The 11,956-nt window shown below is 41.4% G+C and overlaps 1 protein-coding gene across 1 annotated transcript; it reads left to right on the forward strand.

Moving 5' to 3' along the window:
• The first annotated feature begins 9,915 nt into the window (after nucleotides 1–9,915).
• Nucleotides 9,916–11,287, forward strand: LOC141832441 (uncharacterized). Its single transcript, XM_074719944.1, has one exon. It carries the CDS (start codon nucleotides 9,957–9,959, stop codon nucleotides 11,154–11,156), a length of 1,200 nt encoding a protein of 399 aa, XP_074576045.1. The 5' UTR covers nucleotides 9,916–9,956; the 3' UTR covers nucleotides 11,157–11,287.
• The last annotated feature ends 669 nt before the right edge of the window (nucleotides 11,288–11,956 follow it).

Below are 11,956 nucleotides of genomic sequence, written 5' to 3' on the forward strand. Positions count from 1 at the left end.
ATCGTGGGCCTTGGAGTAGCAGCATTCGGCTATGAACCAAGTAAAAAGAAAATGTGTCATTTGTGTTTGTGTAAGATACGAGAAATTTTAGGGTTGATTGTAAATAATCTAATCCTAATATGTAAGGATTAAGGGGTTAATTGGTCATTTGAGGCTTGATTAATTAAGGATTTGGATTTTAATTTAAGTTATTAAATTAGCCTAATTAAAACTCAAATATATAGCCCTGCAGCAGATAGCCCAGCCGTCCGATCCCACCTCCTTGAGTCATAAATTGTACGGGGATCTGGGCTGTCAAAATTCAAAAAGCACAGGAAATGAAGAGGATGTTGTCATTACCCCTATAGATACCCTCCCCACTGACCTATAAGGGGTAGCCTCGTCAGAACCCAATAAAGAAGGAAAGGTAGACAACGCCTCATGACACGTCGCCCTTCACATCCGACATCAGACGCACGTTTAAAGCTCCTTGACCATCGGAGGAGGTCCGACACCTATCTCAAGGCAAAGATACATTAGGGAAACAGGCCCCTAACGGCTCAGCCTTCAATGGCTTCCTGCTAATGTCCCTCTTAGCCCCTCGCTGATGGCTCCGCCTTACTACAGGCATCAATGGTTCAGCCTCCAATGCCCTCGTGCTCATGGCCCTCTCAGCCCATCGCTGATGGCTCCGCCTTACGACAGGCTCGGACGGTTCGGCCCCCAACGACCTCTTTCCTTACATGATCCTCTCAGCTCATCGCTGATGGCTCCGCCTTACTACAGGCCCCGAACAGTTCGACCATCAATGGCCTCTAGCTCATGGCCCTCTTAATCCCTCGCTGATGGCTCCGCCTTACGACAGGCTCAGACGGTTCGGCCTCCAACGACCTCTTCCTTACATGGCCCTCTCAGCCCATCGCTGATGGCTCCGCCTTACTACAGGCCCCGAACAGTTCGACCATCAATGGCCTCTAGCTCATGGCCCTCTTAATCCCTCGCTGATGGCTCCGCCTTACGACAGGCTCAGACGGTTCGGCCTCCAACGACCTCTTCCTTACATGGCCCTCTCAGCCCCTCGTTGATGGCTCCGCCTTACGACAGGCTCAAACGGTTCGGTCTCAAATGACCTCTTCCTTACATAACCCTCTCAGCCCCTCGCTGATGGCTCCGCCTTACTATAGGCAGTCATGGCTCAGCCTTCAAGGACTTCATGCTCATGGCCCTCTCAGCCCCTCGCTGATGGCTCCGCCTTACTACAGGTCCCCAATGGTTCGGCCATCAATGGCCTCATGCTCATGACCCTCTCAGCCCCTCGCTAATGACTCCGCCTTACGACAGGCTCAAACGGTTTGGCCTCCAACGACCTCTTCCTTACATAGCCCTCTCAACCCCTCGCTGATGGCTCTGCCTTCCTATAGGCACCCATGGCTCAACCTCTAAGGACTTCATGCTCATGGCCCTCTCAGCCCTCGCTGATGGCTCCACCTTACTACAGGCCCCTAACGGTTCGACCATCAATGGCTTCTTGCTCATGGCCCTCTCAGCTCCTCACTGATGGCTCCGCCTTACGACAGGCTCAGACGGTTCGGCCTCCAACGACCTCTTCCTTACATAGCCCTCTCAGCTATTCTCACCAACTGCTCGGTTCGGGATTATAAGTCCTCTCGACCTCACTAGTCGAAGACTTGATTTTCTATCAAACTATCCCAACAGCCCTCTCGGCTATTCTCGCTAATGCCTCGGTTCAAGATTATAAGTCCTCTTGACCTCACCAGTTGAAGGCTTGGTTTTCTATCAAACTATCCCAACAACCCTCTCGGCTATTCTCGCTAACGGCTCGGTTCGGGATTATAAGTTCTCTCGACCTCACCAGTCGAAGGCTTGGTTTTCTATCAAACTATTCCAACAGCCCCCTTAGTCATTTTCGCCGATGGTTCAGTTCGGGATTATGAGTCCTCGACACCAACAGTCGAGCGCTCGGTTCAGGCTTACAAGCTTTCTCAATGTCACTCATCAAGAGTTCGATTCTTTACTAAAGGCTTCAACAGCTTCTGTGGACGTCTCTCATGGATAATTCCGCTCTCTCAGGTGGCATCACCCACCCTATCGACGTTACTTGTCAAGGGCCAGGTCAAGAAATATAACCCCGTTCGATGCCCGCTGTTAGACCCTTTGGATGACTCAGAACCATGACATAATTATAAGAGCAGCGAGGTTTCATTCATTCAGAACAAAGTATAAAAAGAAAAAAAAGGGGGCAAGAACAGACAAGTGCAACATATCAAAATGAAGGGAGAGAAGACGATGACTCCTAGTCGGTGTCTTACTCCTCCTGGTCACAGAAGTGGCTCGACGATGGCAGAGGAGATGGGACACAAGCCGGATTCACCCAGGCCAGCTCTCGCTCCAGTGCTTCCACCTACTCCTTGGCTTCGTTGAGCTCCTTGTTGAGTAGCTGCGCCTCCTTGGTAATCTCAGCTAGGCCTTCCCGGAGCTTTTGGGTCTGCTCTAGATCCCCAGCGACGTCCCTCTCAAGCTTCCGCACTTTGGCGATAGCAGCAGCCAGTTCCCACTCCAGATGCACGTTTCGCTCGTTCGTCGCGTTATGTTCCTGCTCGAGCTGCATCAATTGACCGCGGAGTGATACAACGCTCAGAGCCCAAGATTCAGCCACGTGCTCAGCCTCATCTCTCTCTTCCATGAGCCTTTTTCAGGTGGCGCTCCATGGCAGCATGGTACATGGCTTCTTGTTGATGGCAAAAGAACAGGGAAAAGGGTGGGGAAACCTCTGAGAATAGTTGGAAAGCTGAAGTATCTCTAGTATATATAACCCGACAGTTGACATCAACACCGTCCGATGACACGCGCCCTAGTCATTGATCATATGGAGTCCTATGCCATCAATGCCCAGTGGGCGCAGAAGATAAAGAATAGGCTAACGCATTTTGTCATTCCCTAAGAAGATCTTCCCTCCAATTCCATAGTGGGTAGCGTCATCAATGCCTAATAAGTACGGAAGGATAGGCGTGCGGCGATTCACCTTACGCCACCTTTCACATCAAATGGCAGTAGTACTTGAAGCATATCCTAGCCGTCGGATGGATCCCTTACGGATGCACATTCATCTCTCCATCACTCTCCTCCTGCCCGCAGATATCAATCCGGTAATAATTAACTCAAATATCTCCACAATTGGCCCCAAAATCAACTTCGTAATAGTCCTCAGGTAGACCTTCATTGAATGGCTAGGATGGCTCAGTCCGTGCGATCTCTTTGTCTCGACCCAGGAGGACATCATCCCTTATCCCCTTAAATTATTGGATCTGGTCATACATTGAACGTTAATGAGTCAGTATGGTTAGCCATGATTAATCTTGACCTAAACTCACACATCTTGTCCGATCTGATCCTACTTGACTTCACTCACCTTTAAACAATCTAGTAGTGATGTTGACTCAGGAAGTAAACACGGGTCATTTCGATCCAAAATCGAAAGTGTACTTTTTCATTCGAAATACTTCAATTATGATTACAAGAGACAAAAAGGATTAAATTCTGCAGCAAAAGAAAGGCAAATGCTGAACATTGAACTTTATATCTAGGGCGTCTTGATTGAGTTCTCCAGCTCTGACAAAGTTTTGGGGGGGGGGGGGGGGGGGGGGGGGGGGGGGGGGGGGGGGGGGCATCGCTTGTTTCAGCCTCTGACAATTCATGCCAAACTTTTTGGAGGTCTAAAAAGCTGAAGTCTTGGTCTCGAGATATAACTTTGGCCCTCATAAGCTGACGTAGAGCTCCGTTGAACTCGTGTTCCAGCATTCTCCCGGATCAGCGAGATAACAAGTCAAAAAATTCCTAATTAAGATGCCAGGAATTTCTTCTTGTATTCGATCAACCGAGCTATCTCACCGACTCGATATTTAGTCAGTTCGGCTCTAACCACTTCTAATTCTGCTTGAGCCACACCTCAGGCCTCTTCAACGCCCTCCAGCTTCAGGCCCAGTTCCATCTCCTTTTTCTGAGCTTCGGTCAATTGTTGGGTCAGGAGGATCTGTTCTTGAGAAGCACTGCTCAGATTGGCTTGCCACTTAGAGCGTTCTTCTTGAAGTTATTTTTACTTATTTTCTTCCGTATCTCCCATTGTACTCGACGTCCACGTTATCGCTAAATATCCTTACTTGATCACCGCTGCTAGTCTTTTTGATAGAACTAATGAACAAATGAGCGTTATTCACTCCCCCTCCCTCCTCTAGAGCACATGCACCGGTCCTACAGGTTAAACATGCATTTCAATTAACTGTAATAAAAAAGAAAGAATGCAATCTGGTGTCTACCATTCTACGTGTCACGTGGTGCATCAAATTGATATAGATCAAAACAATTCAAGACTAAAAATTAAAGTGTAGTATGGAGTCCCAAGTCGTATTTTTCCAAGGAAACTAGTAAGCGTGTTTGAATTAGATTTCCAATTGTTTCTTTTTGGATTTTCTATACAAGCAATTTAAAATGTCAAAACATCTAAACAAGAATTTAAACTAAACTAATTAATCGAATAAAATTGCAGCTAAACTAAGATTACTGAATTACCAGAAAAATAACTATTTAAATGCAGAGTTAATAACAAAAGTAAACGCAACATGGAATCTAAATTCGTATGGAATCTACCTCTACATGCAAGGAATCTCTAAACTCTAATGACATTAAACTAAGTATCCAATCTTGATTTAAAAGATCTAATGACAGAAACTTAACTTTTGATTGAATTAAAATGCTTGAAATTCAAAATCAACTCCCTTCTCTTCACAGATCTGCGAATAAACCTCAGGGAACGCCCTTGTGGTTCTCAACAACGTCTTCCAAACTCTTCAACCAATAAATCTGGATATCCCAGCTGCAGAGAACGCCCTTGCTCGCTGGAATTTCTTGCGTGTGAAAAACAGAGGAAGAACAGCTTAAGATCTGGAAATCAATGTTCTGATGAATCGGGAAATGAAATGGTTGCAGGATTCTTCGGAGAACTCCAGAAAAACCATGCAATCGGAAGAAAATCGCGGATCTCAGGGAACGCCCTTGATCCAAAGATGCGGCGGAATGAAGATGAAGAAATGGGCGCGATCTGGAAAAAACTCTTTGTCGTGTGCTGCTCAACACCTTTGATCATGATCTGCTCAACATTTGATGATTGATGATGAGTTCTGGAGTCGCTATTGAGGAAGGAAGATGATCGAGATCTGAGAAGTGGATGGAGCTCGGCGTCGGTGTCGCGCGCGCGGAGAGAAGAGTCGCGATCCAAAATTTCCGAAGCTACCGATCTGCAAAGCATCGCCTGACTTTTCTTCTCCAGTGAACCGAACCGGTTCACTTGTTTTGGTTCGGTTCAGCAACTTAATTCAAATTCTAGACTCCATTAATAGCTTGCTTCACTGACTTGATTAATCAAGTTCAACAGTGATTTGACCTAGCTGAACTCAAGCTCATCTGACTTCCCTGATCTTCACCTAAAATCAAAATCAACAAATCAATCAAAATTTGAATTAACTCGGAAGAAATCATGAATATCAATTTTCACACCACAAACCCATTATTTAACCCAAATAAACTCAAATGTTTATTAATTCGAATTAAAATGCAATGTCAATTATTTACCAATAATAATATGTTTGTGATTAATTGCGCTGGACGCCACTTGCACTATCCGGTCATTGCCAAACATGTGATTTGAAATAAATGTGCTTTGTTGTACATAAACACAAGCCTATTGAATTTTACTGACTTTGCGAGGCATGCTTCTTTTATTATGCCTTTATCTCCTGTCTCATTACCAATCCTTCCACTCTACAAGGGTGGTGCACTGTCAAGTCTAAACTGCTATGCATTAAATGTAAAGTTGCCTGCCCTTGTCTATTCCTTTTAGCTTCATGGAAACCTCAGAAGATGGCACAGTGACAACTTAATACATGTTCAGAACCGACCAACTCAACGCTAAGATGGATCTCAAACATGATGCATCAGCTTCTAGATGAATCAATTCTTGGCATATCCCGTGCATATACAAGTTCAACAAGATAAGGATGAATAAAAGTTTGATTAAATTAAATAAATTGATTGAATCGATCAAATTTAAAAATTTAATTCGATTGTTTCAGAAATTTATTTTTTTCTAAGAAAATTGAATATATCAATTAATTTAATTCAGTTTCGATTTTAAAATTTTTTATTCGATCAAATTGAATAAATCAAAATAAAAAATAATTAATAAATTTTTAAATAAATAAATTTATAAATCCCTGACTAATCGATAAATTTCTTATAATATTTAAAAATTTTGATTATTTTAATTTTTAATCGAATTAATTAATATTTTATCAGTTCGATTTGTTTTATTTCTATTTAAAAAATCAATCGATTCAGTTGATTTTAAAAAAATTATTTTAATTTAATTTTAATCGAATATTCAATACTATGATCGAGAGGATCATCTATTAACAGCGAGTTAATATGCAGTTCATCAACTTTTAGATACATAATCAGCAACCTTCAGACACTGCCGATGTTAATCTGGGTGGAAAAACTAAATAAAGAATAATTATAAAATCATTCACTATGATTAATTTCATAAGCTGTTTATATGTGTGATTCAAGTTTTACGTAAATTAAAAGCATTCTTGAATATCATATGCTATCTTATGAAATTTAATTTGATGTGGAAAAAAAAAGGAGCTGTACGTGATATATAACCATTGTGCATCTCCATTGGATCACTAGCTAGCTGTTGCTGAAGACATGGTATTGCTTTGTGTGCTCAGGGATCTCCATGTTTATATAACCATGTTTTTCTTCTTATTTAATCATTACATATGAATATGATAGTTCACTATCAAAAGGAAGATCTTTAGACGATAATAAATATCGTTATTTATACAATAGTTTTGATGTTTATTGATGTTTAAGTAAATTAAAATTTAACTTAAGGCTATTTATGATTACTGATATGGTCTGTTAAATATGTCAAGTCCAGATTAATTGACATCGATATTGTATGTGTAATGAAAGAAATCCAAATAGATCAAAGATTGAATATTTAACAAGTGCAAGTGTAAGTCAAGGACTGAATACTTGACAAATGAAAATCCAAGTAGATCGAGAACTAGATTACATAAATATTATGATTGAATGAATGTGATAAATTTAAATCCATAAATGACAATTGTGATTAATTATATAAGGTTGATTTTTTTTTTAAAAAAACTTATGTTATACTAAATAGGGTGTGGAACAAAAACTAAAGGGCATGGCTAAACTCAAGAGAGCAAGAATATTATATTAGTCTTGATTTAGATTGATTTGATAAGTTTAAGTATATCAATGAGTTTTTATCGAAGCTCATCATGTGTCCTTTACTGAATTTTGATTAAAACTCACAGATGATTATATAATTTTTAGAAACTAAAATTTTCAATATGGTTAAAGTCAAGCTAAGGGAGTCCTAGGAATATATTAATATTGTTGTTGAGTGAATATGATAGATTGAAATCTAACAATGAGTTTGTGTAAAATTTATTTAAAATTGTATAAATTTTAAAAACTCACAACAACTTATCTAAGCTATAGAATCAAAATTGGAGGATATGGTTACACTCAGTAGACTTTTAGAAATGCATTAACTGTAATTTAAATTGATTTGGGTGTATATATAGATCATTAGTAACTTTTGGTTAAAATTTATTTTCAATCAAATTTCAATGATGATCGTATAATATCTCGAATCTAAAATTTTAATATGATTAGATTTAGATTTATCAAATTCAATCTAAATTAAAATCAATGTATTTTTGGGACTAAAGCTCAATATAAACTCATTACATGTGCTATATTTGAAATCATCTAGTTTCAATCTCTTCTTCCAAATTCTATTTCTACATAATGGTAGACCCGATCACGGTTCAGAATCGCCGGATCGACGGTTCGGAACCGCTGGTTCGACGGTTCATGATAGGTCGACCCTTAACCTTAATCGCCCAAGACAATTACGGTTCACGGTTCGGAACCGCTGGTTCACGGTTCGGTTCACGGTTCGAGACGGTTCACGACGGTTCGAGATTATTATATTAAAAATTTAAAATATATATAAAAGAAATATTGAAAAAAATGAGAAAAGTCAATGTAGTTTAGTGGTGCGTATTCCTTTTTCTCACGCGGGAGACTTTGATTCGTTCCTCACTAACGTCATGTAAATATAATTTTGAAATAAATATATAAATAAATTTATTGAATAAGTTTACTAAATATGTTGTAGTATAGTGGTCTCTGTATCAATTTCTCATATGAAACTCTCGGGTTCGATCCCAACGTGTATTATAATATATTTGAAATAAATATATAACTATATTATATATAATATCGTATTGAAATTATGTATAAAAGTCATTGGATAGATGAGTGTCTACGTCTTTGATCGGTAAGAATTGTTCCCTATATTAAAATTAAATTAAATAAATATAAATATAGTATATATATAATTATTTTAATTTTATAAATAAAAGACGTTGTAGAACAGTGGTGGGTATATATGCTTGTGTCCTAGGATGTCCTGAACGTTCGATCCCTAACAATTACATGTTAAATTATAATTTAATTAAATAAGAATAAATATATTTTATATAAAAATGTATTAATAATATATACAATTATATATTAAACAGATATTGAAAAAAAAATCATAAAATTAAAAAAAAACCCAAACCGGCGATTCAACCCGACGGTTCAACCCGTCGGTTCAAAATAGGCTTGAACCGTAACCGGCCCGGCATCCTACCGGGCCGGTTCCGATTTAGCCCGGCTAACCGGGTCAACGGGCCAACCAGCCCGTTGACCCGGTCCGGGTCCGGGCCGGGTTCGGGCTGGACCCGGCCCGTGGACGGATCTATATAAAGGTAGAATCCACCACTCCAACGGCTCCACATGGTCGGTCTCATGACCATTTGTAAAGAGATAAATCGAGAAGTTGTAATTAGTCACGACGGAGGAGGATATTATCTTGACTTTATTGAGATTCGAATCCTTGTCCATTTCTACAACTTTGCTCCGTAATCAACTTAACTATGCCCAAGATTTCTTCCAAACTCTATGCACCTACTAATATTGCACCTAAAATCTAGTATGTCAAAATCAATCTTTTGTGTTCATGTATAGTTAAGATGTACAGTTAATTTGGTGGCATTTCACCAAACCATTAATAAGGTAATATTTTAACATGATATACAGCAATCAAGTTCAATGTAGTAGTTGGATTTGTAAGGAGTAATAAGATCAAAATAGTATAGTATTTAATACTGATCTCAATTAATCTTAATGATTAAAATTTACCAAATAAATAATATTTATTGTTACAATTGCAATTATCATAATTTATATTATTTCTATAACTACTATAATTTTATATAAATTTCTGTAAAATCCATTAAATTACAATATATAATAATAATCATAAAAAATTATTCTCTTGTTTTTATTTTATTTTTCCTTCTTTCTTTAAACAAAATGAGCTGGCGGGAAGCTGCACCGGCCTGTTAGATGCAGAAGAGGTGTATATATACGCACGCGTAGAGCGTAGTATCTATTAGATGGCGTCTGGCACCGGCATGCCAGACATTGACCTGTCTCCCATATAAATCCACCTTGTAGACTTTTGTGCCTTCGTCATTAATTGCTGCCATCTGTCCCATTGCTGGAATTATTTACATTTTGATAACAAATATTAATTTCATCAGTAAGACCATGAAGTGCAATGTTCGACTATGCATGTGTGATTTAATCGTATTGTCAATTTAGTCATCTTCTCCAACCGTCCGCATTGATTTTCTGCCGGCTCCGACCGGGAGATGTATGTATATATATATATATATATGCATGCGTACGCTTCGTCGCAGAGATCAAGCAGTGGTGTACTCAAAGCGTACGCGCAGGGGAAGGCATCGATGGGGAGGAGTAGGGCTATCGCCAAGTGTGTGTATGGGCTGGGGCTGGTGCTGATGGCCGTGCTGGCCATCGTGGGTGTTGCTCAAGGTCGCCGCCTTGAGAATGAGCGCTTGCTTGGCGGCGCCGCGGTTGGAGGAGGCTTTGGTGGTGGCTTCGGGGGCGGGAAGGGTGGAGGGGGTGGTCTTGGTGGTGGAGCTGGGGGTGGGTTTGGTGGAGGCGTCGGCGGTGGATTCGGAGGCGGTGCTGGGGGTGGATTCGGAGGTGGTAAAGGTGGTGGACTAGGTGGAGGTGCCGCTGGTGGACTTGGTGGAGGAGCTGGCGGAGGCGCTGGGGGTGGATTTGGAGGTGGTAAAGGCGGCGGTGTTGGAGCTGGTGGCGGACTTGGTGGAGGAGCTGGAGGCGGTGCTGGTGGTGGGGTTGGAGGTGGTAAAGGCGGTGGTGGAGGGCTTGGTGGAGGTGCTGGTGGTGGACTTGGTGGAGGAGCTGGTGGCGGTGGTGGATTTGGAGGTGGTAAAGGCGGCGGCGGAGGCCTTGGTGGAGGCGCCGGTGGTGGACTTGGAGGAGGAGCTGGTGCCGGTGGTGGTGGTGGTTTTGGAGGAGGTAAAGGCGGAGGAGGAGGGCTTGGCGGAGGCGCCGGTGGTGGAGCGGGTGGTGGCCTTGGGGGAGGCAAAGGTGGTGGAGCGGGAGGTGGAGCTGGCGGTGGTCTTGGAGGAGGAGCTGGCGGAGGAGTAGGTGGTGGTGCCGGAGGTGGACTCGGTGGTGGAGCGGGAGGCGGAGCTGGCGGTGGCCTTGGAGGAGGAGCTGGAGGAGGAGTAGGTGGTGGTGCTGGAGGTGGACTCGGCGGTGGAGCGGGAGGTGGAGTTGGCGGTGGAGCGGGAGGCGGAGCTGGCGGTGGTCTTGGAGGAGGAGCTGGCGGAGGAGTAGGTGGTGGTGCCGGAGGTGGACTCGGTGGTGGAGCTGGCGGTGGTCTTGGAGGAGGAGCTGGCGGAGGAGTTGGTGGTGGTGCCGGAGGTGGATTCGGTGGGGGAGCGGGAGGCGGAGCTGGTGGTGGTCTTGGAGGAGTAGGTGGTGGTGCAGGAGGTGGACTCGGTGGTGGAGCTGGAGGTGGTGGAGGCTTTGGAGGCGGTGTCGGTGGTGGAGGGGGCTTTGGAGGAGGTGGTGGAATAGGCGGTGGTGTTGGTGGCGGCGGCGGTGTCTAGCTGTTTGGGAAACAGTTTGTTTGCTACTACAGACCTAATTAAATATGTGCTGTGCCCTCGTTTTAAGCAACAAATGTATGGCTTCGCTGCGCATGTAACTGGGAATTAATAGAATCCTCAATAAGCTCTGTTACGTACTTACGTTCTTTAATATCAATTAATTAATATGATTAAAAAATTTAATCATCTTGTTGAGTCAAAATAACTGAGCGTACCGCATCAATAAATAATTATTTAATGGTATGGAATTAAATTTGTAGCTGAAATTCAGATGGTTATTAATTATATATCTAGAAATGATATTAGACTACCAAAGTTTTAGTCTTTTGAGTTTTGATTTAACCATAGAAAGAGAGGCATAATATTAGCTAGAGGTTACAACTTGTGTTGGGCCATTTTTGTTGTATCTTAAACATGACATGCCATTTGATTTAATATAAACTACCATTATTTGGGATGAAATATCTTATTAAACTATTAAAGAGGCATTTATTTTAATTTATCATCAAGAGAATATTTTACTCAATGGTCTAATTTATGCCAATTTTATTCCTCAAAAAATTGAATTCTTCTCTATTAATCGCGAGCATTTGGTGTTGCGAGCTAAATAAATTCATATACGAATTGAAATAAGCTTTTCTTTAGTGATATCTAAAATTTCACAATATTATCTCTTCATTTAGTTTTATAGAGAATACTATAGATTAATATATATAGTAGAAGGAGCAAAATATATATTTTTTTATGTACATATATAAATAATATTTTACTTGTAAGGAATGATAAAAGATTATTGTACA

Source organism: Curcuma longa, chromosome 7 (genome assembly GCF_044706935.1).
Source record: "Curcuma longa cultivar G26 ecotype Majalengka, Jawa Barat chromosome 7, ITB_CL_G26_1.1, whole genome shotgun sequence".
In the NCBI taxonomy this organism is placed as follows: Eukaryota; Viridiplantae; Streptophyta; class Magnoliopsida; order Zingiberales; family Zingiberaceae; genus Curcuma; species Curcuma longa.